This window comes from Callithrix jacchus, chromosome 4 (assembly GCF_049354715.1).
Source record: "Callithrix jacchus isolate 240 chromosome 4, calJac240_pri, whole genome shotgun sequence".
Lineage (NCBI taxonomy): Eukaryota > Metazoa > Chordata > Mammalia > Primates > Cebidae > Callithrix > Callithrix jacchus.
The window spans coordinates 91251025-91278335 of NC_133505.1; the positions used below are offsets into that span (position 1 = coordinate 91251025).

The 27311-nt window shown below is 38.2% G+C and overlaps 1 protein-coding gene across 46 annotated transcripts in view; it reads right to left on the minus strand.

Annotated features, from left to right (window-relative positions):
* The window catches only part of SNX14 (sorting nexin 14), a 115062-nt gene that overhangs the window by 62563 nt on the left and 25188 nt on the right, over positions 1-27311 (minus strand). For 44 of the 46 annotated variants that reach the window (XM_078369736.1, XM_078369730.1, XM_078369723.1 and 41 more), the window contains exons 5-9: positions 27078-27121; positions 24886-24973; positions 10759-10843; positions 3106-3262; positions 1044-1119 (exon numbers count right to left, since the gene is read on the minus strand). In XM_078369736.1, the coding sequence (XP_078225862.1) occupies positions 1044-1119; positions 3106-3262; positions 10759-10843; positions 24886-24973; positions 27078-27121 (450 nt within the window). Of the gene's footprint in view, positions 1-1043; positions 1120-3105; positions 3263-10758; positions 10844-24885; positions 24974-27077; positions 27122-27311 lie in introns of those variants that run through there. The other 2 variants (XM_078369742.1, XM_078369740.1) reach the window with 2 other exon arrangements.

A 27311-nucleotide genomic window follows, 5' to 3' on the forward strand; every position in this document is an offset into this window, starting at 1 on the left:
TTCCATTACTGCATTCTCCCCAAAATTCTCCTAACTTGTATCATATTATGAAAGTTTCTAGAAAAATGAAGAAACAAATGGAGCAGTGGCAAAAAATCTGCACATATGTATTACAGCAGGAGTTTTTTTTACATCTACAAAAGAGTTTCTTAACGTTTGTGAAAATCGGCAAATAAAAGCTATTCTGATTTTGGCATTTAAAATATTTCTAAATCATTCTTGTTTCTTCAAAATCTTACTTGATCAAAGGTAGAAGCATCTGAAGTATCCATCAACAGATGAACATCCAAAGTGTCCATCAATGAAAATAAAACATGTTATACACATACAACAGAATACTACTCAGCCTTGAAAAGGAAGGAAATTCTGACACATACTCCAACATGGATGAATCTTGAAGACATTATGCTAAGTGAAATAAGCCAGTCATAAAAAGACTAACACTGGGCCGGGCGCGGTGGCTCAAGCCTGTAATCCCAGCACTTTGGGAGGCCAAGGCGCGTGGATCACGAGCTCAAGAGAACAAGACCATCCTGGTCAACATGGTGAAACCCCGTCTCTACTAAAAATACAAAAAATTAGCTGGGCATGGTGGCATGTGCCTGTAATCCCAGCTACTCAGGAGGCTGAGGCAGGAGAATTGCCTGAACCCAGGAGGCGGAGGTTGCAGTGAGCCAAGATCGCGCCATTGCACTCCAGCCTGGGTAACAAGAGCGAAACTCCGTTTCAAAAAAAAAAAAAAAAAAGACTAACACTGTATGATTCCATTTATATGTGGTACCCAGAGTAGTCAAATTCATGGAGACGGAAAGCAGAATGGTGTTTACTAGGACGTCTGGAGGGAGGAAGGAATGAGGAGTTATTGCTAACAGGTGTAGAGTTTCAGTTTCATAAGAAGAAGAGATCTGGTGATGGAGAGTGGGGATGGTTGCACAACAATATGAATGTTTTCAGTATCATTAACTATATGCATAAAAATCTTTAAGATAGTAAATTTTATTAAGTGTATTTTGTAACAATTAAAATAAATGTTTAAGTCTTACTGGATCAGCTAGGAAATCCAAAGAAGGAAGGAACACAGAGCCAGACAGGATCTCTCTTATAAGTAAGGTCAGAGATCTGAAAAAATAAATAATAATAATTGTTTATATTTAGTAATTTATAAAGTTCTTAACTTTCAAGTGCATATGAATTACCTAAGATTCTGCATTTCTAACAAACTGTCAACCAACATTTATGCCACTGGTCTGCAGACCACATGCTGAATAGCAGAGAGTTAGATTTCTTACTTGGCTAAAAGAGAGTATTATTTAAGAGAAAAAAGTATTCCCTTAACAGGAGGAACTTGGGGGACATTAGAAAATAGTTTCCATCGGCCAGGCACAGTGGCTCACACCTGTAATCCCAGCACTTTGGGAGGCTGAGGTGGGCAGATCAGGAGGTCAGGAGTTCTAGACCAGCCTGGTCAACACGGTGACCTGTCTCTACTAAAAACACAAAAATTAGCTGGATGTGGTGGCACACACCTGTAATCCCAGCTACTGGGGAGTCTGAGGTAGTAGAATTGCTTGAACCTGGGAGGCAGAGGATTCACAGAGCCAAGATCATATCACTGAACTCCAGCCTGGGCCACAGAGCAAGATTCCATCTCAAAAAACTTTAAAAAGTTTTAAAAAAAATCAAGAAAAAACTTTCTAAGAATACTTAAATGTTTAATATATATTTAAATTAATGCTTAAAATAATTATAGTAATTACCTTATAATCCTATTTACTATTATAAACTAGTGTAGCATAAAAATCATGTAATTTAAAATATTAAAATATTTTTAAGAACAAAATGAAAAGGTGAAACAAAAAGTAATATTTAAAGCACATCACTCTAAATATTTTAGCAATAAAATAATTATTTTAAAATATATTGATATGATATTTTAGTGATAAATATTTTAGTGATATGTAAAGTACATCACTTTACATATCACAAAAAATAAGCCATGGTTGCCAGGTGCGGTGACTCATGCCTGTAATCCCAGCACTTTGGGAGGCCTAGGTGGGCAGATCACAAGGTCAGGAGTTCGAGACCAGCTTGGATCAACATGGAAAAGCCCCATTTCTATTAAAAATTCAAAAATTAACTGGGCATGGTGGTGCTTGCCTGTAGTCCCAGCTACTCAGGAGGCTGAGGCAGAAGAATCACTTGAACCTGAAACCAGGTGGTGGAGGTTGCAGTGAGCTGAGATCATGCCACTGCAGTCCAGTCTGGGCAACAGAATGAGACTCTGTTTCCTCTAAGGGCTATTAGGGTAAGAGTAACAAGGTAACATGGAATAATCTAAACATGGTCCAGCCAGAAAAAGGGAGAAAAGACTAGGTGACCTCCAATTCTTGTCCCAGCTGGATACCTTGAAACACAAACTTATCTATACAGTTTGTTCAAGTGTGTCTGCCTATTATCATGTGCATATCTTTAAAGGGGAACACATGAAATAAAATATAATGTATATTTTAAAATATAAAATAACAAAAATAATTTTACTCATATTTATCTTTTATGTCCAAGATCAGTTTGTTTGTTTTCTTGAGACAGAGTTTTGCTCTTGTTGCCCAGTGCAATGGCATGATCATGGCTCACTTTAACCTCCGCCTCCCAGGTTCAAGCAATTCTCCTGCCGCAGCCTCCCAAGTAGCTGGAATTACAGGCAAGCACCACCATGCCCAGCTAATTTTGTATTTTTAGTAGAGACAGGGTTTCTCCATGTTAGTAAGGCTGGTCTTAAACTCCCAACTGCAGGTGATACACCTGCCTTGGCCTCCCAAAGTGCTGGAATTATAGGCGTGAGCCACTGTGCTGGGCCATATGTCCAAGATCAGTTTTAAAGAAAAATTCTAAGCAATACAACACACCACAAATAGCACTTAAATTGGCATTTTAAGACCATAAGAAATAATAAATTATACATTAATAATTTAATAAGTTTTTTCCAAATGAAAAGCTATTCATAGGCTAACTTCAAGTTTTAGTATACTTCTATCATAATAAAAAATAGCAATATACATATGGCATGACATGCAAATACTATTACATTATCTAGTCTTTTTATACCTGCAATCTGTTGCTTTAGGAGGCAAAATATAAGGAAAAAGCAGTTCCGTAAGTTTCCTTAAATAGTGTAATTCATCTCTTCGACTTCTCAAAGCCACATGAAGCTCTGGACCATATTCTTCTAAAGCAGCTTGCTGCAAAAACTCTGTATTTTTTACTATAAACAGAGATTAAAGATAAATATTGAAACAAGTTAAGTGACATTAAATACTTTTGGTCATTTCCACTAACAAATAGAAGAGCATGGGCTGGACACCTTGGCTCGTGCCTGTAATCCCGGCACTTTGGGAGGCCGAGGTAGGCAAATGACTTGAGGCCAGGAGTCTGAGACCAGTCCGGCCAACATAGCAAAATCCTGTCTCTACAAAAATTAGCCAGGTATGGGGACACATGATTGTAGTCTCAGCTACTCAGGAGGCTGAGGCAGAAGATTTACTTGAACCTGGGAGGCAGAGTTTGCAGTGAATGGAGAATTTTTTTTTTTAAAAAAGCATGTAACCGAGTCATTCCTTTCCTAGCCTCTTTTCAACATGCATTCTTTGAGAAGCTTGCTTACTTTGAAATAAATTGATAAATGGGCCCTTTGTAAACAGGAATTTAAACTTATGTCTCTACAAGTTACAAAATAATAGCAAATGATTAAGTGGAAAAAATTGGAGAAAACAACTTTTACAACTTCTAGCACACATAAGGCTTTTGTTATCAAATGCTGTATCTTCTTTATCCTCTCCAAAAGCAAAACTTATCCTACACAAAATTATTATTTTTTTGAGACAAGGTCTCGCTCCATCACCCAGGCTGGAGTGCTATGGTGCAGTCTCAGCTCTCTGCAGCCTCCACCTCCTTGGCTCAAGTGATCCTCCCACCTGAATCTCCAGAGTAGCTGGGCCCATAGGTACTCCTGTGCCCAGCTAATTTTTGTATTTTTTTGTAGAGATGGGGTTTTGTCATGTTGCCAGGGTGGTCTCAAACTTCTGAACTGAAGCAATCTGCTCACCTTAAGCCTCTCAAAGTGCTGAGATGATAGGCCTCAAAATTCTATTTTTTTTAAATTTTTTATTTTTTTTTGAGACGGAGTTTTGCTCTTGTCCCCCAGGCTGGAGTGCAATGGCACGATCTCAGTTCACTACAACCTCCACCTTCCAGGTCCAAACAATTTTCCAGCCTCAGCCTCCAGAGTAGCTGGGATTACAGGCATCCGCCACTACCTCCAGCTAATTTTTATATTTTTTGTAGAGACAGGGTTTCACCACACTGGCCAGGCAAGTCTGGAACTCCTGACCTCAGGTGTCCACCTGCCTTGGCCTCCCAAAGTGCTGGGATTCCAGGCATGAGACACTGAGCCCAGCCTCAAAATTCTTTAACTGCATCTGCTTCACATCTAAGTAATCTTTTAAAGCACTTACAGTATCAAAATATGCCCTCAGCCATCAGACAAAATAGACTCCCCCTAGCTAACTGAGAAACCCAAATTTAAAATACAACCAGGCTGTAGCTGGTTAGGAAGCACTTACATACTCTGTGTTCTCAGAAAGATGCTGTGAAACTTTTTCCATAGGACCTCCCTTTCGACAATCAAGCAAAACCAGTTCCTGCTGCTGGGTGCCAAGATTAACTGTGGCCAGAAACCCCCACCCCTAGAAGCTATTTCAAAGGAAATATCTGGCAGATTTCTAGTTTTGGGCCTGGAAAGCAAACAATCAGAGGCTCACGTGAACCAACCAACCAATCTAAGCTCACCTGTCCCCGCCAATCAAGATTTAGCTGTATCAAGCAATCAGAATTCAGTTGCACTGACCAATCAGATTTCAATCCTTCATCTGCATAAACAGGGCTGATTGGGAACCTGGGGAGGAACTTTTGCTATAAAACCAGTAACTCTCTCTTTGTTCTCTGAAATGCACCTTTGTTTTACACTGACGGCTATGTTTCCCTGGTTTGCAAACTGTCCCTGAAACAAAGTGTCTTTACTCTCAAATTCGTTTTCAGAGAACTTGTGTTCACAATAGAATCTGGCTTCACTGGTTAAATTGTGGATCTTCAGCCCAGAGCACAAGACATCAGAAATATAAAACTGTTTAAAGTAGAAGCCCATGAAAGGATTGATTTCTTAATAAACATTAGCTGATAATAAAAGTTATGTTAACGAAGTTTTTTTTTAGGCCTGGAGTTAACTAATATTTTCAAATGTAAAATTAATAGTATTGTCTCCTTTTTATAGACCTGAAAAGACTAAGTGGAAAGGCAAGTGATGCTTTTCCCTTTCTGCACTCTGTGCAGTTTTCACATCATGGAGTCTGTGTTGGGAATTTTAATCCTAATTCAATGGCATTTAGTTTAGAACGATTTCCTTCTATTTTTATTGAAATAGAATGCAAGCATATTCATATACACAAAAAGGCATGATATGCATTCCAACAGTGTGAATACTGAGATGGAGCAGTAACTCCTCTTAGCAGCCTGCCAGGACCCCCAGCAGGAAAATAAAGGAAAACTTTTGAGTCCCTTCAAGGGAAATTGCAAGCACCTAGCTAGCCCTACAACCAGCAATTAGGAGAGTTTAACAGCAAATAACCTGATAAACAAGAAAATAGTAACATAAATAATAGCCATCCAAGTAAGCCAGAGTCACAAGATGTTTGGTTCCCTACAGAAACTAAAAATAAAATTGTAACGTATGTCCTTGAACTACATGTCAGAAACATGGACCCCCACTAGACAGAAAAGGCCAACCACTGTCATGTAGACCTAAGACAAGGGGGAACTGAGGACTGAACTCTAACCACTGTTCTTTGTTCTAAATTTCTTCCTGAGGGGCCTGAAGAGAGTCACACTCACAGGCCAAACCTTAACATTCCTTTCTGCTGACCCCAGGTTTTTAGACAGAGCCTTGCTTTCTTAACCAACTGCAAACCAAAGACTTTCTGAATCCACCTATCACTTATAAACACTCAAGATATCCTGGCTTTCTGAATCAAACCAATGTATAACCTTCAGGTATTGACTTATGATTTCACATCTAACTTTTGCTTTCCTGAAATTTACCCCAAGTCTAAAAAACCTTGCTTTTATGCTACTGGGGAGTTCAGGTCATAAGCATTAACTGCCTTTTCTCCTTGTTAGCAACAAATGCTTCACTTTCTCATACTGCAGATCCCAGTGTCAGTTTGGCAACACTAATAAGAAGGTAAATCAAGGCTATCTTCACTTGTGATACTGAAGTGGGATTGGCAAAGGACATAGTTTTTATAAGAAGTGCATTTTAAATTATTTGCCAAGTTTTTTTTTCATCCCTCCAGAATTTGGGGCATAGATCTTTTAGAAATTTATATCATGGGCATAAAAGTCAGAAATCTGTGCACAGTATCTTAGAACAGTAAGCTGTGCTAAGTCCCAGCTCTGCTTCATTACTGGTAAGATTTTGAACAAATGAAATAATCCCTTTGAGCCTTAGAATCTGTATTAGTAAAAAGTTATTAACACTGAAAAGTCATCATGTAATATAAAAAAGTAATTATAATATTTGGTATGATTCAGCATTCACACATCATATATAAATTAAATCACTAGATTGGAATCTACTCAGCACCTGTCAGACATAAGGGATTTTTATAATCCTAAGTGATAAGAAATTAAAGAAATCAGGCAAAATATTTAAAAGTTGGGGAAAACACCTTACTCTTAACAGGGAATATAAGCAAAATAGAGATGCTGAAATACAAAGCATGGACTAATCTCCACTGATCACCAGTATATTTAATACCTAATCAATTGGCAGTTTTCAGACCATAAAAGCTCCCCAACATCTGTGATAAAGAGATACCTTCAGGTTGCAAGCCTAGAGTAAGGTCCTTCTGCACAATAATTATTCAATTTAAATGTTATATATGCAGTTTTATATGTGTGTGTGTATATATATATATGAACATTGAATATACACATATTCATATATTTTATATATGTGTATATATTCACACACACATATATATATCCAATATTTCTAAGAGCCATGGAAGTACTTACATAGACAGAAAACTTCTATATAATGCCTATTCTCAAGAAGAAGATTAAGCAGAGAATGCCAAGACAGTAAAGACAACTATGGATGAAGAAATGAAATTTTACTTCCTGAATTATGCTCACATGTAGAGCCAAAGAACTTAGAAAACGAATTTATACATTAAAAGAAATGAAAAATCAAAAATTTAAAAACGTTTTTTTACAACCCTACCTAATTTACTGTCATAATATTTAGAACACAGGGATCTTGGGATAAAATCAAAACCCTCCACTTCTATGGACTTCATTAATTATAATGATTACAATGTAATTAATGAATCCAATGTAGCATTTTTGGATGACTTCATAATTGAGGATTATTTTTTACATGAATAGTAGCAAATTAGGAACGCTTCTCGCAAAAATTCAATGATAAATTTAAGTCAAATTAGTTTATATATGTATCACTCTCCTTTTCTTTTTTTTGGAGACAGGGTCTTGCTCTGTTGCCCAGGCTGGAGGGTAGTGGGGTGAGCATAGCTCACTGCATCTCAAACTCCTAGGCTCAAGAAATCCTCCTGCTTCAGCCTCCCAAGTAGCTAGGACTTACAGGCACATGCCACCACACTCGGCTAATTTTTTTATAGAGACAGGGTCTCACTATGTTGCCCAGACTTGTCTCAAACTCCTGGGCTCAGCCAATCCCCCAGCTTCAGCTTTCCAAAGTGGTGGGATTAACAATGTGATATACATATATAATGTCACTCTCACAGAGACAAAATAATTTGGGGATTTTACTAAACTCATCAATTCTACTAAAAATTAAAAGATGATTCAATTTACTCATAGCCTGAGAGGCTTCTTGTCTTTGTCTTTAGAACAAAATTAAAACTGTATTAAAATGTTTATAGCAGCATTATTTATCATTGCCAAAAACTGAACCAAGGTGCGCTTCAATTGGTGAATGGATAAACAAAATGTGGTATATCTGTACTATGGAATGTAATTGAGTAATAAAAAGAAATGGGTTATCGAGCCACGAAAAAATAGAGGAGGTTAAATGTATATTTCTAAGTGAAAGAAATCCGCCTGAAACATATTGTGTGATGCCAACTATATAACATTCTGGAAACGTAAAAACTGTGGAGACAGATCAGTGGTTGCCAGGGTTTTCAGAGAAAAGAATGATGAAGAGATAAAGCACAGGGGATTTTTAGGCAGTGAAACTATTCAGTATGCTACTGTAATGGTGAATACATGATTATACATTTATCAAAATCCATAGAATGCACAATGTGAGAGTAAAACCTAATGTAAACTACAGACTTTAGTTAATAACAATGTATCAACATTGGCACATTGACTATAACAAATGTATCAAGTAATGCAAGATGTTTTAATACTAGGAAAAGGTGAAAGTGTATGAGAAAGCACTGTACTTTCTGCTCAATAATTCTGTAAACTTAAAATTGTTCTAAAACATAAAATCAACTGATTTTTTTAAAAAATACTTTTCCTATACATTCTTCTGACAGTAAAGTAGACTTCACAACACAATTAAGTTATGTGAGGCACAGTGGCTCACGCATGTAATCTCGGCACTTTGGACGGCCAAGGCAGGCAGATTGCTTTTGCCCAAGAGTTTGAGATCAGCCTGAGCAACACAGTAAGACATCATCTCTAAAAGAAGAAAAAAAACTTTTTTTAATCCAAAAAGAAGTTACATGTACTCAAATTCTTTTACATTCTTTTTTTTTAAGCTGGAGTCTCGCTCTATCACCCAGGTTGGAGTACAGTGGTGCTATCTCTGATCACTGCAACCTCTGCCTCCTAGGTTAAAGCCATTATCCTGTCTCAGCCTCCTGAGTAGCTGGAATTACAGGCACACACCGCCACACCTCACCAATTTTTGTATTTTTAGTAGAGACAGGATTTTACCATGATGGCCAGGCTGGTCTCAAACTCCTGACCTCAACTGATCCACCCGCCTCAGCCTCCCTTTAAATATGTTGAAAGTAAAATTACTTTTACTTGTTATAGGATGAACACAGAATAATTTTTAAACATATAATTTAAAATAATACTCACATCTGAGGAACTATTCATATCAAAGGGCCTACAGGGGCTGGGCACGGTGGGTCACATGTGGAATCCCAGCACTTTGGGAGGCTGAGGTGGGTGGATCGACTGAGGTTGAGAGTTCAACACCAGCCTGACCAACATGGAGAAACCCTGTCTCTACTGAAATACAAAATTAGCCTGGCGCGGTGGCATATGCCTGTAATCCCAGCTACTTAGGAGGCTGAGGTAGGAGAATCGCTTGAACCTGGGAGGCGGAGGTTGTGGTGAGCCGAGATTGCACCATAGCACTCCAGCCCGCGCAACAAGAGCGAGACTCCATCTCAAAAACAACAACAACAAAACAGCATTTGTTGAGCACCTTGTATATTCATGCACTGTGCCAGAACTGAACATGTGACTGCTTGGGTTCACAATGCAGCTCTTCTTGATTTAATTGCTTTAATTTTCCAGGAAAAAGAAAAAAAAAGGGGAGGCAAATAAACTGATAATTACATTTAACTTCAAATCTACCTGCAGCATAATTTCCCAAAATGTTTTCTGATTAAAATAATTGACACTACGTGGGAGGGATAAATGGTTCCATACTCAAATGAATTTGGAACATGCTAGGTTGAAGTTAAAGCTATTGCACTACTGCAAAATACCCAGAGCTTTTGGTGTGCTCCTACCTATGGGAATTTTTACAAGGGGAATACAATAGTAATTAACAAAAGATATGACCATAAAACCTCTTCTGGTCATATGATCGTGTATGTAGAGTGGTATTCTGCGGAACATACTTCAGAAACCATTGACAAAAAAGAATACCAAATGCAAATACAAGGAAAATCTCAGTTTCACAAAGAACTTAGTGCATAGAAGTAGTTTTGTTAAAAAGAAACCTTTTAGAGCTTGATCTTAAGAGCATGAAAAGTTTCAAATGAGGATTCCACTCACTCAATCATAAAAGATCCTGCAGGATATGATAAAAAGAAAAGGAGGAAAGGAAGGAAGAAAGGAAGGGAAAACATTTAATGAACATTTACTATGTGCAAATCATGACCGTAAAAAGGACAGAAGACACATAAGAACCAGCAAATAGTCATCCTGGCTAAAGCATAATACATAGTGAAAGAGAAGACTAGATCTAATATCTGACTAGATAGAAAAGGAGTTAAATACACAATTTAGATGTTATGATAGTTACTAAATTTTTTTTAGTAGAAAGACAACATGAGACTTGTCATATCACGAAAGTAAACTAGAGCAATATATAGGATGGGCTAGAATAGGTCAAAACCATTGAAATTAAGGAGAAAGAGAGAAGAGAAATGAAAGATACCAGAGAGAAACATTATCATTAAAAAAACAAGAGTGTCAGCAATAAAGTTAACTTTTATTTTAATTTTCAAAGGTTCTCGAGTTTTCACACATTAGTAGCAAACTACTGAAAGAGATTTCAGTTTAAAAGAATACTCTAACAGCAACTGTGAATACATAAGTTAATGAATTGGTACTCATAATTAGATATTTCAGGTAAAAAATGGTGTATAAAAACAAAATCACTCAAACTGTAGTAGAAAACTGTATTACCTTTCTGTCTGGCTTTAACTATCACTTCTATATGCTTCATTGCTGCTTTTAATAGTTTCTTGGTTATAATGGATGGAATATCCACCTAGAAAAATTCAACATTAAAACTTTTTAAATAATTATCACCAAGTTACAATGGCAGATACACTACACTTACGATATTGCAATATATCTTAGAAATCAAGTATTATTCAGAATCTTTCAAAAATAACACTTTATATTGCATCATACTAAAACTGTAACATTACTTTTTTTAACAAAACAGTGAATTAATCTTAATATGCATACCATAAATACTAAATCTTTCCCACAAAATAATTATCTTTATTCCTAGCTTCTTTGTGCGTTCTTTATATTAAAAGCACTCAAGGAAAACTCCAGTAATTTATTAACCCTTTGATGCTGAAATTTGTGATTAGTAAGAAATTACTTGAAAATAAACTTCTTCATTAAGCTTACAAGATAAATCCTGCTTTATTTTTTTGGGTTTCTGTTGTTTTTTTGGGACAGGGTCTCACTCCGGCTACCCAGGCTGGGGTGCAGTGGCACCATCTTGGCTCACTGCAGTCTCAGTCTCCCAGGCTCAATTAAATGGAGAAAAGGAGGATTCTCCCATGCTAGCCTCCCAAGCAGCTGGGAACACAAGAGAATGCCACCACACCCAGATAATTTTTTGTACTTTTTAGTAGAGACAGGGATTCGCTATGTTGCCCAGGCTGGTCTCTAACATCTGGACTCAAGTACTCCACCTCAGTCTCCCAACAGCCTCCCAAAGTGCTGGGATTAAAGGCATTAACCACTGTGCCCAGCATGAATCCTGGTTTTAAGATATATGGAGCCGGACGCAGTGACTCATGCCTGTAATCCCAGCCCTTTGAGAGGCCGAGGCAGACGAATCACAAGGTCAAGAGATCAAGACCCTCCTGGCCAACATGGTGAAACCCCATCTCTACTAAAAATATAAAAATTATCTGGGCATGGTGGCATGCGCCTGTAGTCCCAGCTACTCGGGAGGCTGAGGTAGGAGAATTGCTTGAACCCGGGAGGCGGAGGTTGCAGTTAGCCGAGATCGTGCCACTGCACTCCAGCCTGGCACCTGGCGATGGAGCAAGATTCTGTCTCAAAAAAAAAAAGATATATGGAAACACTCTATTTTAAGAATAAAATTAAGTTTCATTATTCCCCTCCAAGATTTTTCAACCTAAAGGCTAGAAGCTGCAGTGATCATGGGTGGTTAGTGAGGGAGGGCTGAGAGCTTATATGCACACACAGAAAACAGGCAAAAAGTTACTAAAAACAAATTATAAATAAATCACCAGAAAGCATATTTATTGGACTTCAACAGGCTTACCTTCCACTATAAAATTTAATACATTATATATTTCCTTTATCAAAGGCATGAGAAAATTCCATCACAATAGTGTCAATTTTAGAATTCTTTTTAAATTCCACATTAAGGAAAGGAACAAAATCCCAGGGTGATAAATCTAGTAAGTATGATGGATCATAAACCCCCAAATTTAATGACTTGCTGATAAAGCCCAGATCAAACACATTCAGGAAGAGGGGATATTCTTGCTAGTATTATGCCTCACTGAAAATAACATCACTCTTCATTTGCCCTTGGCCACTTGGTACTCGGTTATAAATTACTCTCATATTTATCAAATAAATAAGATGTTTTAGTTTCCAAACATTTTGTCAACTCTTGTCCTCTAAGAATACTCAATAAGATTTTTATTTGTTAAGTTCCACTTTAGGGAATTCAGGTAAGAATTAAAATGGTAAAATAACGGGTTTGTTACTAAACTTTGATTTTTAAAAAATTCTAGACTCTAAATCATTCTTTGTTTTCATTATCCCCAAACTTCCAATTTACATTACACTGTCAACAAAATCACAAACAGAACACTGTAGAAGGTATAAGATGACCCAGGCCTAATCTTTTGCCCATTAACAACTGCTAACACTTTGACAAAGTTAATATAGAACTTTTTATAAAAATAGATATAAAATGAATATAATAATGACCCATTTACCTTCCAGGATAGTGATGCAGATAAAATAGAAAGAATTTATAGTATAATTCAGAAAATCACAGAAAATATTTTGCAAATAATTTACCTGATAAAGGACGTATATCAATATAAAGAACTTTTACAACTCAGTAATAATAATAATAATAAAACCCAGTTAAAATGAAGGTAAAGAATCTGAATGAACATTTCTTCAAAGAAGACAGACACATGGCAAATAAGCATAAAAGTTGTTCAACATTACTGGCATCAGGGAAATGCAAATCAAAGCCACAGTGGAATACCATGTCACATCTACTGGAATGGTTAGAATAAAAGAGTGAGATAATAACTAGTTCTGGCAAACATGTGGAGAAGAGATTCTCATATACTGCTGATCGGAATGTAAACAGTAAAGCCACTTTGGAAAATAGTCTGGCAGTTCCTCAAAGTGTTAGTCATAGAGTTACCATTTGATCCAGCAATTGTACTCCTATGTATATACCCAACATGAGTGAAAATAAATATCCAACAAAAAAACCCACACACAAATGCTAATAGGTATGTAATATACAAAAGGTAGAAACCATACAAATGTCCATCAACTGATGAATGGATACACAAAATGTAGTACATTCATACAATAAAATATTAGCCATAAAATGAATGAAATTTTGTTACATGGTACAACAAAACATGGATAAACTTGAGAACATTATGCTGAGTAAAAGAAACCAGTCACAAAAGGCCACATACTGTATGACTCCATGTGTATAAAATGTCCAGAAAAGATACACAAATCCATAGATATACCAAGTAGATTTGTGGTTGGCTATGGATGAAGTATCGGATAGAATGGTTGGTGTTTACGGCTAGAGGGTACAGGTCTCTTTCTGGGTGATAAAAATGTTCTAAAATTGACTATGGGGATGGTTGTACAACTGTGAATATGCTAAAAACCATCAAATCATACATTTTAAATGGGTGAATTACATGATATATAAATTCTATCTCAGTAAAACCATTCTTAAAATACACAGACATACAGGTAAAATACTCCCAGTATGAGGTGCAATTAATTTGAATCCACTAAGCTATCCCAAAGCCTAACATCTCTGGCACAGTGGCCCACATCTGCAATCCCAGTACCTTGACAGACCAAAGCGGGTAAATCACTTGAAGTCAGGAGTTCAAAACCAGCCTGGCCAACATAGTGAAACTCTACCTCTATTAAAAATACAAAAATTAGCTGGGCGTAGTGGCAGGTGCCTGTAATCCCAGCTACTCCGGAAGCTGAGGCAGGAGAATCGCTTGAACCCGGGAGACGGAGATTGCAGTGAGCCGAGATGGCACCACTGCACTCCAGCCTGGGTGACAAAGTGAGACTCCATCTTAAAAAAACAAACAAACAAAAAGAGGCTGGGCATGGTGGCCCATGCCTGTAATCCTAGCATTATGGGAGGCTAAGGCAAGTAGATCATCTAAAGTCACGAGTTCCAGACCAGCGTGGCAAATATGGTGAAACTCAGTCTGTACTAAAAACACAAAAAATCTTAGCCGGGAGGTACTGGCACGTACCAGTAATCCCAGCTACTTGTAAGGCTGAGGCAGGAGAATTGCTTGGGAACCCGGGAGGCAGAGGATGCATGGAGCCAAGATTGCACCAAAGTACTCCAGTCTGGGTGACAGAGTAAGACCCTGTCTCAATAAAAAACAAAACAAAACAAAACAAAAAAAAACAAAGCCTAACATAGCAGAATTGTTCTATTTACTAATATTTATTAGCTCACTGCAATATGGCAATCAAAATTAATTTGAAAAATCAATTTTTACTTATTCCAAAGTATAATTTAAATGGTTTGTCATCGAACCTGACAAAAACAAGCAATGGGGAAAGGAGTCCCTGTTTAATAAATGGTGTTGGGAAAACTGGCTAGCCATGTGCAGAAAGCAGAAACTGGACCCCTTCCTGATACCTTACCCTAAAATTATCTCCAGATGGATTAAAGACTTAAACATAAGAATTACACCATAAAAACCCTAGAAGAAAATCAAGGCAAGACCACTCAGAACATAGGAGTAGGCAAGGACTTCATGACCAAAGCACCAGAAGCATTGACAACAAAAGCCAAAATAGACAAATGGGACCTAATCAAACTCCACAGCTTCTGCACGGCAAAAGAAACAGTCATTAGAGTGAATCGGCAACCGACAGAATGGGAAAAAAATTTCTGCAATTTGCCCATCTGACAAAGGGCTGATGTCCAGAATTTACAAAGAACTAAAACAGATTTACAAGAACAAAACAAGCCCAAGTGGGCTAAGGATATAAACAGACACTTTACAAAAGAAGACATACATGAGGCCAACAAACATAAGAAAAAATGCTCATCATCACTGGTCATTAGAGAAATACGAATCAAAACTACATTGAGATACCATCACACACCAGTTCGAATGGCAGTCATTAAAAAATCTGGAGACAGAGTAGGGGGAGGAGAAGATGGCGCTATAGGAGCAACTCAGAATTGCAGCTCCCAGTGAAAGCGCAGAGGGTGAGTGGACGTCGCATTTCCAGATGGATCTTTATTGCCCACAGACCAGGAGATTCCCAGGTGTAGGAGCCGCACGGGCCGCCAGCACGGCTGTTTTGGCCGGCGCAGCTGTTTCAGCTGGCACCACAGCGCAGCGGCACTCCATACAAAATACACTGGTCTTGTTGCCCTGTTAAACCAGAAATTTGAGATTTGGGAAGGCAGATTAGCATATTCATCTGATTAAATGGGACATAAGCAGTAAGCCAGGCCAGGAGATTCCCAGGCAGCAATGTTGTTTCAGCCGGCGCAGTGGGTCACCACACGGGAAATCACACAGTTCCCAGCGCCCTTTCAGCAGGCAACTGGAACACCTGAGAGAGTCAACCGTTCAACTTTAAAAAAAAGGGCTTTGAGGCAGGGAGCCAGGTGATCAGGCTCGGTGGGTCACACCCCCACAAATACAAACAAAACAGCAATTGGAAAGGCTGGGGGTTGAGAGTTTCATGGCAAGCACAGCTGAAGCCAGGACGGGACAGCTTGGTGAAGGAGGGGCGTCCGGCATTACCGAGGCACTCCACCCCCACGGAGGTACTCTGCCATTCCTGATGCAGCCTGCCGTTGCTGAGGCAACCCGCCATTGCCAAGGAAACCCGCCATAACAGAGAGAGTCCGCCATTACAGAGGTGGGCCACCATCACCACAGCAGTTCTAACCACACCCATATAAATAGGACTACAGGGAATTACAAACAGCAGCAGGGCATATCCCATGGCAGCAGGGCGGAGCCCAGAGCAGCTCAGCATAGCCACTGCAGGCAAGCAGTGACTAGACGGCCTCCTTGCTGGGCAGGACAGTGCAACAGATACTCATAAATAAAGCCCTAACTCCCTGGGACAGAGCACCTGAGGAAAAAAAAGGGGCTTTATGAGTTCTGCTGCAGCAGACTTAAACATACCAGCCTAGCAGCCCTGAATGAACAACGGAGCTCACAGTGCAGCACTTGAGCTCCTATAAAGTACAGACTGTCCTCAAGCAACTCCCTAACCCCCATATATCCAAAGACTCACCTTACAAAGGACTGATCAGACTGACATTTGGTGGGCATCGGTCTGGGACGAAGAAAGCAGAAGAAGAAACTGGTAGCAACCCTCACTGTTCTGCAGCTGCTACAGGTGTTCCCCAGGCAAGCAGGGCCTGGAGTGGACCTCAAGCGTCTTACAGCAGAGGGGCTAGACTGTCAGAAGAAAAACTAAGAAACAGAAATACTTCATCATCAACAATCTGGACGTCCACTCAGAGACCCAATCAGAAACTCAGCAACTACTCAGGCGACAGGTAGATAAATCCACAAAGATGGGAAAAAACCCACGCAAAAAGGAGGAAAACACCTGAAACCCGAACACCTTGCCTCCTACAAGTGACCACAACCCCTTACCAGCAAGGGAACAAAGCTGGACGGAGAATGAATGTGATGAAATGACAGAATTAGACTTCAGAAGGTGGGTTATGAGAAACTTCCATGAGCTAAAACAACACACTCTAACTCAATGCAAAGAAACTAAGAACCTAGAAAAAAGATCTGAGGAAAGGATAACAAGAATGGACAAATTAGAGAGGAATATGAGTGAACTGATGGAGCTGAAAAACACAACATGAGAACTTCACAATGCATGCACAAGTCTCAACAGCCAAATTGACCAAGCAGAAGTAAGGATATCAGAGGTCGAAGATCTACTCAATGAAATAACACGAGAAGGTAAGACTAGAGAAAAAGAGTACAAAAAGGAAGGAACAAAGTCTCCAAGAAATGTGGGACTATGTGAAGAGACCTAATCTACGTTTGATAGGTATACCTGAATGTGATGAAGAGAATGAATCAAAGCTGGAAAATACTATTCAGAATATTATGCAGAAAAATTTCCCCAACCTAGCAAGGCAGGCCAATATTCAAGTCCAGGAAATACAGAGAACACCACAAAGATATTCCTCAAGAAGAGCAACCCCAAGGCACATAATTGTCAGATTCACCAGGGTTGAAATGAAGGAGAAAATACTAAGGGTAGCCAGAGAGAAAGGGCGGGTCACCCACAAAGGGAAGCCCATCAGACTCACAGCAGATCTCTTGGCAGAAACCCTACAAGCCAGAAGAGAGTGGGGGCCAATATTCAACATTCTTAAAGAAAAGAACTTTTAACCCAGAATTTCATATCCAGCCAAACTGAGCTTCGTAAGTGAAGGAAAAATAAAATCCTTTGTGAACAAGCAAGTACTCAGAGATTTTGTCACCACCAGGCCTGCTTTACAGGAGCTCCAAAAAGAGGCACTACACACAGAAAGGGACAACCAGTACCAGCCATTCCAAAAACATACCAAGTGCTAAAGAGCATCAACAAAATGAAGAATCCGCATCAACTAAAGGGCAAAACAGAAGGCTAGCATCAAAATGACAGGATCAAATTCACACATAATAATACTAACCCTAAATGTAAATGGGCTAAATGCACCAATCAAAAGACACAGACTGGCAAATTGGATAAAAAGCCAAAACCCATCAGTGTGCTGTATCCAGGAAACCCATCTCACATGCAAGGATACACAAAGGCTCAAAATAAAGAGATGGAGGAAGATTTACCAAGCAAATGGACAGCAAAAAAAAGCAGGAGTGGCAATTCTCACCTCTGATAAAATAGACTTTAAGCCAACTAATATCAAAAGAGACAAAGAAGGACATCACATAATGGTAAAATGCTCGATACAACAAGAAGAGCTAACAATCCTAAATATATATGGACCCTATACAGGAGCACCCAGATACATAAGGCAATTTCTTAATGACTTACAAAGAGACTTAGACTCCCACACAATAATAGTGGGAGACTTTAACACTCCACTGTCAATATTAGACACATCAATCAGACAGAAAATTAACAAGGATATCCAGGACTTGAACTCAGACCTGGAACAAACAAACCTCATAGACATTTACAGAACTCTCCACCCCAAATCCACAGAATATACATTCTTCTCAGCACCACATCACACCTACTCTAAAATTGACCACATAATTGGAAATAAAGCACTCCTCAGCAAATGCAAAACAACTGAAATTATAACAAACAGTCTTTCAGACCATAGCGCAATCAAGTTGGAACTCAGAATTCAGAAACTAACTCAGAACCACACAGCTTCATGGAAACTGAACAACTGGCTCTTGAATGTTGACTGGATAAACAATGAAATGAAGGCAGAAATAAAGAAGTTCTTCGGAACCAACGAGAACGAAGACACAACATACCAGAATCTCTGGGACACATTTAAAGCAGTCTCTAGAAGAAAATATATAGCAATAAGTGCCCATATGAGGAGAATGGAGAGATCCAAAATTGACACCCAATCATCAAAACTGAAAGAGCTAGAGGAGCAAGATCAAAAACACTCAAAACCTAGCAGAAGAACAAGAAATAAGTAAGATCAGAGCAGAAATGAAGGAGATAGGGACACAAAAAACCCTTCAAAAAATCAATAAATCCAAGAGCTGCTTTTTTGAAAAGATCAACAAAATAGATAGACCACTAGCCTGATTGATAAAAAAGAAAAGAGAGAATAACCAAATAGATGCAATAAAAAACAATACAGGGGAAATCACCACAGATACCACAGAAATTCAAACCATCATCAGAGAATACTACAAACATCTCTATGCACATGAACTAGTAAACCTGGAAGAAATGGATAAATTCCTGGACACTTGTGTTCTCCCAAGCCTAAACCAGGAGGAAGCCAAAACTATGAATAGACCAATAACAAGGTCTGAAGTTGAGGCAGTAATTAAGAGCCTACCACACAAAAAAAGCCCAGGTCCAGATGGGTTCACAGCCAAATTCTACCAGACAGACAAAGAACTGTTACCATTCCTTCTGAAACTATTCCAGATAATCCAAAAAGAGGGAATCTTTCCCAAATCATTTTATGAGACCAACATCATCCTGATACCAAAACCTGGCAGAGACTCAACAAGAAAAGAAAACTTCAGGCCAATATCCATGATGAACATAGACGCAAAAATCTTCAATAAAATACTGGCAAGCTGATTGCAACAGCACATCAAAGAGCTTATCCACCATGATCAAGTAGGATTCATCCCGGGCATGCAAGGCTGGATCAACATACGCAAGTCTATAAACGTAAATCACCGCATAAACAGAACCAAAAACAAAAACCACATGATTATCTCAATTGACGCAGAGAAGGCCTTTGACAAAATTCAACAGCCCTTTATGCTAAAAACCCTCAATAAACTAGGCACTAATGGAACATATCTCAAAAGAATAAATACTAATTTATGACAAACCAACAGCCAATATCATACTGAATGGGCAAAAACTGGAAGCATTCCCTTTGAAATCTGGCACTAGACAAAAATGCCCTCTCTCACCCCTCCTATTCAATATAGTACTGGAAGTTCTAGCCAGAGCAATCAGGCAGGAAAAAAAATAAAGGGTATTCAAATAGGAAAGGAGGAAGCCAAATTGTCTCTATTTGCAGACGACATGATAGTATATCTAGAAGACCCCATTGTCTCAGCCCAAAAACTCCTGAAACTCGTAAGCAAGGGACACAAAATCAACGTGCAAAAATCACAAGCATTCCTATACACCAATACCAGACTGAAAGAGAGCCAAATCAGGAACGAACTGCCATTCACAATTGCTACAAAAAGAATAAAATACCTAGGAATACAACTCACAAGGAACGTAAAGGACCTCTTCAAGGAGAACTACAAACCACTGCTCAACGAAATCAGAGAGGACACAAACAGATGGAGAAACATTCCATGTTCATGGTTCGGAAGAATTAATATCGTGAAAATGGCTATACTGCCCAAAGTAATTTACAGAATCAACGCTATCCCCATCAAGCTACCATTGACTTTCTTCACAGAACTGGAAAAAACCACCATGAACTTCATATGGAACCAAAAGAGAGCCCGCATAGCCAAGTCAATTCTAAGCAAAAAGAACACAGCGGGGGGCATCACACTACCGGATTTCAAACTATACTACAAGGCTACAGTAATCAAAACAGAATGGTACTGGTACCAAAACAGAGATATACACCAATGGAACAGAACAGAGGCATCGGAGGCAATACAACATATCTACAGCCATAAAATCTTTGATAAACCTGACAAAAACAAGCAATGGGGAAAGGATTCCCTGTTTAACAAATGGTGTTGGGAAAACTGGCTAGCCATGTGCAGAAAGCAGAAACTGGACCCCTTCCTGACACCTTACACTAAAATTAACTCCAGATGGATTAAAGACTTAAACATAAGACCTGGCACCATAAAAACACTAGAAGAAAACCTAGGCAAAACCATTTAGGACATAGGCGTAGGCAAGGACTTCATGACCAAAACACCAAAAGCATTGGCAACAAAAGCCAAAATGGACAAATGGGACCTAATCAAACTCCACAGCTTCTGCACGGCAAAAGAAACAATCATTAGAGTGAATTGGCAACCAACAGAATGGGAAAAAATTTTGCAGTTTACCCATCTGACAAAGGGCTGATATCCAGAATCTACAAAGAACTAAAACAGATTTACAAGAAAAAAACAAACAAGCCCATTCAAAAATGGGCAAAGGATATGAACAGACACTTTACAAAAGAAGACATACACGAGGCCAACAAACATATGAAAAAATGCTCATCATCACTGGTCATTAGAGAAATGCAAATCAAAACTACATTGGTATACCATCTCATGCCAGTTAGAATGGCTGTCATTAAAAAATCTGGAGACAGCAGATGCTGGAGAGGATATGGAGAAATAGGAACACTTTTACACTGCTGGTGGGAGTATAAATTAGTTCAACCATTGTGGAAGACAGTGTGGCAATTTCTCAAGGACCTAGAAACAGAAATTCCATTTGACCCAGCAATCCCATTACTGGGTATATATCCAAAGGACTATAAATCGTTCTAGTATAAGGACACATGCACACGAATGTTCATTGCAGCACTGTTTACAATAGCAAAGACCTGGAACCAACCCAAATGCCCATAAAATGATAGAATGGATAGGGAAAATGTGGCACATACACACCATGGAATATCATGCAGCCATAAAAAAATGATGAGTTCGTGTCCTTTGTAGGGACATGGATGAACCTGGAAACCATCACATTCTCAGCAAACTGATACAAGAACAGAAAATCAAACACCGCATGTTCTAACTCACACGCGGGTGTTGAACAATGAGAACACATGGACACGGGGAGGGGAGCATCACACACTGGGGTCTGTCAGGAGGAAATAGGGGAGGGACAGCAGGGGGTAGGGAGTTGGGGAGAGATAGCATGGGGAGAAATGCCAGATATAGGTGATGGGGAGGAAGGCAGCAAATCACACTGCCATGTGTGTATTTAAGCAACAATCTTGCATGTTCTTTACATGTACCCCAAAACCTAAAATGCAATAAAAAAATGGTTTGTCATCAACTAATTAATATTTCTTACTAAATCTTTCATTCCATTTAAATACTATGAGACAATTATCCAAGACTTTTTAAAACAAAGTGATCACCGTTTATCAACTATTTTCAGAAGTGATAAATGTTAAATGCAATAGAAAAAGACAAATATAAAGAAGTGCATGGAAAAAAACAAAATCAGCAGCAGCTCACCACCACAAGTTAACAGTGATAAGGAGGTATATGTCCTTAATATATGTATTAACAAGCTTTAATATATTAACTTTGTTTTCAAAGTAGAAAAAAAACACATATTAGTTTCCAATCTATTTCACTTGATTGTTTCTTTTTTCTTTTGTATATTTGATTTTTCCCCCTTTTTCTTTCCGAATTTTATGTTAGGTTCAGACAGTACATGTGCAGACACGTTACCCAAGCAAACTCTATGTCATGGGCGTTTGGTCTACAGACTATTTCATCATGCAAGTAATGAGCACAGTACCTAGTATTTTTGATCCTCATCTTCCTCACACTCTCCACCCTCAATAAGTCACTATGTCTATTGTTGCCTTCTTTATGTCTATGTGTACCCAATGTTTAGCTCCTACTTATAAATGAGAACTTCTAATATTTGATTTTCTGTTCCTGTGTTAATTCATTTAGGATAATGGCCTCCAGCTGCATCCATGTTGCTGCAAAGGAGGTTTCATTCTTTTTTATGGCTGTGTGGTATTTCATGGTGTATATGTACCACATTTGCTTTATCCAGTCCACCACTGATGGGTATCTACGTTGATTTCATGCCTACAATTTATAATCATTTGGATTCTGTTCTACGTTATTTTAGAAATCTCCTAACTGCTTTCCAGAATGGCTGAACTCATTTACTTTCCCACTAGCAGCATATACGCATTCCCTTTACTTAACAATTTAAGATAAATATTTTCCCATGGAAATAAGTATTATTCTACAAAATGATTGTTCATGGCTATATAGAATTCTATAATTAGGATGTATTATATTTACTCAACTAACAATCTTAGTAGACATTAATTTTTCTTTTCAGTTTTACTTATAAATTATACTGCAATAAATCTTTGAACATACCTTTTTATACATATCTTTATTATTATAATTTTTTTTGAAATGGAGTCTCGCTCTGTCACCCAGGCTGGAGTACAGTGGCACGATCTAAGCTCACTGCAACCTCCATCTCCCAGGCTCAAGCAATTCTCCTGCCTCAGCTTCCCAAGTAGCTGGGATTACAGACACACACACAGCTATTTTGTATTTTTCAGTAGAGACAGGGTTTCACCACGTTGGCCAGGCTGGTCTTGAACTCCTGACCTCAGGTGATTCGCCGGCCTCAGCCTCCCAAAGTGCTGGGATTACAGGCATGAGCCACTGCATCTGGTGAGGTATTATATATTAATACATCGTCAATATAGTCAATCCTATCGAACTGACAAAGCAGTAGACAAGTGTGTCTAAGACAATGTTCTACAAATATATACAGGCCAAGATCCAAATATGCACAAAATATAGCTTGAGAAAAATATTTGTTTCGTTTTGTTTTTTTGAGACAGAGTCTTGCTGTGTTGCCCAGGCTGCAGTGCAATGGTGCAATCTTGGCTCACTGCAACCTCCACCTTCCAGGTTCAGGTGATTCTCCTGCCTCAGCCTCCAGAGTAGCTGGGATTATAGAAGCCCACCACCAGGCCCAGATAATTTTTTGTATTTTTAGTATAGAGACGGGCTTTCGCCATGTTGGCCAGGCTGGTCTCAAACTCCTGACCTGAGTGATCTGCCCGCCTCAGCCTCCCAAAGTGCTGGGATTACAGGCATGAGCCACCTTGTCTAGCCAAGAAAAATATTTAAAGTAGATCATAATCATTGACATTTACTCAATAAATTCATCTAACTGGGGCCAGGCATGGTGGCTCATGCCTGTAATCCCAGCACTTCAGGAGGCAAAGGAGGGTGGATCACCTGAGGTCAAGAGTTCAGGACTAGCCTTGTGAAGGCTAGTAAAGACTGGTGAAACCTAGTCTTTACTAAAAACACACATACAAAAAAATTAGCTGGGCATGGTGGCAGATGCCTGTAGTCCTACTACTCAGGGAGGCTGAGGCAGGAGAACCACTTGCACCCAGGAGGCAGAGGTTGCAATGAGCCAAGATCGTGTCACTGCACTCTAGCCTGGGTGACACAGGGAGACTCCATATCAAAAACAAAAAACATCTAACTGGACCCTGACTTTTTTTCTATAGCTGTCTTTTCATTTCTAATTTCTACAAACCAAGATAAGCATTAAAATGAAAGAAAGCAAAACTGGGCCGGGTGCAGTGGCTCACGCCTGTAATCCCAACACTTTGGGAGGCTAAGGCAGGTGGATCATGAGGTCAAGAGATCAAGAACATCTTGGCCAATATGGTGAAACCCCATCTCTACTAAAAATACAAAAATTAGCTGGTATGGTGGCACGTGTCTGTAATCCCAGCTACTCGAGAGGCTGAGGCAGGAGAATCCCTTGAACCAGGGAAGCAGAGGCTGCAGTGAGCTGAGATCATGCCACTGCACTCCAACCTGGGGACAGAGCAAGACTCCATCGGAAAAGAATAGAAAGGAAAAGAAAAAGAAAAAGGAAAGGAAAAGAGAAAAGAAAGCAAGCACGCAAAACTGATCAATGGATCAAAAATTATTCACTAATTTTTTAATCTGAAAAAAATGAAGACAAAACAAACATGCATGGTATAGGAGAAAGTAAAAATAAGATTTAAAATAATCTCCTACAAGAAACACTTAGAAAGAGTAAGAACCAATATTTGATAAAACAGGGTGACTATAGTCAATAATTTAATTGTACATTTAAAAAGAACTACAAGATTGTAATTGGATTGCTTGTAACGCAAAGATAAATGCTTGAGGGATGAACACCCATTTTCAATGATGTGATTATTACTTACTCCATGCCTGTATCAAAGTATTTCATGTACCCCATAAATATATACACTCACCATGTACCCACAAAAAATTGTTTTAAATCTCTTTCATTAATGATAAAGCCCCAAATCCCCAAATTTCTCATTAAAATATCTACCTTGTGAATCCTTCTTATTAAGACAGATGCAAAAAACCGCAATGTTATTCTCAGTTCATCAACAAAGGATTCATCATCTGTCACATCCCTTCAATAAGGAGAAAAACAAATATTCAGAAGTTCAGAGAAATACAGTTTCAGCTTCAAGAAAACAAGCAAAAAATTTCCTTTTTTCTGTTTACTTAACCCACTTTCCTTTTTCATTTATGAATACATTTCATTGTAGAATAAAAGAAATGTACAAAAAAGAAAACAAACATCTACCATAATTCTAGCATCAAGACATAATTACCATTAATTAAATTGTAACATTTATTTCCTTGCAGACATATATGAGTATAGTTTTATTTTTACAATACTGAGATCATGTTCTAAGCAACATCAAAGAAAGTTTAAAGAAGTAAAACAATGAACAATTTAGGAGAAGCAATAAAATTAAATTAATACAAGATTTTTAAATAGTTTAAAATACTTATATGTAAATTCTTAAAGTTAAAATAAAGGTGTACTCTATTTGAAAAAGAAATTAAATGAAACTCAAACATTTTGTAAAACATAAATTCTGACAACCTTCATCTGAGGAGTTACTTTCATTTTCCTGATGTTTTGAGGTCCCTAGAATTAGAACACTTCCCTAATCAAAGGCAAGGAAAGAAAGAATGATAATATCTTAAACTTGAAAATGGTGCTAATTGTTAACTTTCTTGACAGAATAGGAAAGATAATTGCATCAACCATGCCTCCCACTATTAAACCCTAAAGAAGGGGATATTACAGCATCAATAGCTACCACTGAGAAGAAAATATATACTTTCACACTTAGAAATACAACCAAATTTTGTCTAAAGTGTCATAACGCAGAGATGGGAGAAGGTAAGGGAGTCTTCACAAAAGATTCATTTTATAAAAGGCCTCACCATCAACTTTAATTAAATGGCAAATGCCAGACATTTAAGACAGAATCAAATGTAAAAAATTAATTTACCTAGCTTTTCAAGAAAATATGGCATAGAAACTGGATATTGCATTTGTCGTAACACATTCCGGAAGAATTCAACTAGTAGCATTTTTTTTTAATTAGAAAATTCAGCCAGGTGTGGTGGCTCACGCCTCTAATTCCAACAGTATGGGAAGCCAAGGCATGGGTTCACTTGAGGTCAGGAGTTTGAGACCAGCCTGGGCAACGTGGAAAAATTCCATCTCTACTAAAAATACAAAAATTAGCCAGGCATGGTGGTGCACACCTGTAATCCAAGCTTCTTGGGAGGATGAGGTGGGAGGATCAGGTGAAGGTTGCAGTGAGCTGAGATCATGCCACTGCACTCCAGCCCAGGCAACAGAACAAGACTCTATTTCAAAAAAAAAAAAAAAAAAAATTCAAAATATATTTAATCAATATAAAATTGGGGTAGATGTCATTAAACATCACATATATAAGCCATAGAGATGCAAGTGTTCAAATATATATAAATATATATTAAATGCATGATGCTTATTTAAGGAAATATGTATTTATTAAATGATATAAGTTGGATCTCTCTGATTCTAAAAATAAATTTTTCAAATCTAAAGTATTTTCTGTATCTTCAAAAGTACAAGGCCCTTGTATACACATGGCATACACCAAAAACAAAGGTACTCTGGGGCAAAAAAAAAACATTAATTCTCCAGGAAAACTACTGAAGTTATCTTTCAATTTAATGAAATATGTGAAATAGATTCCCTTCCAAAAGGTACAATAATTTCAAATGTGAAAACTGAATACAAAATTATTAAATCACTACATCTAGGAGGGATAAGGAATTCTACAAGTTACTTTTGTCTCAAAACGCAGCCTAAGTTTTCTTCCTCTTTATTATGACTAAATTATTAATTAACTGAAACCTCTATCAGCGGTTCTTAACTAGGGCCAATTATGCCTTCCAGGTCATATCTGGCTACCTCTGAAGACATTTTTATTGGTCACAACTGGTAGCAGGGAGGTCTGCGACTATCTAATGGGAGAAGCCAGGGGTGCTGCTAATTATCACATAATGCACAGTACAGCCCGCACAACAAATAATTATTTTGCCTAAAATGTAAATAGTGACAAAGTTAAGAAATCCTGGTCTACACCAAAAACACATCATTAGCATGCTCAACTTAATAGTATTCACTGTATCAAAGAAAAATACCTTATAAAAAGAACATACCTGTACCACGGATAAACAAAGTTTTCCAACACTAATTCAAGAACCTGCATAAAAATTATTTTTTAAAGAAACATAATATTAATTAGTTTTTGGAAAATAAATTGTACCATTTGGTAATATATAACATTACCAAGAACCAATTTTATTATCACAAATAATGACAGTAGGCCAGGAGTGTTGGTTCACACCTGTAATCCCAGTACTTTGGGAGGTCAAGGCAGGTGTTCGCTTGAA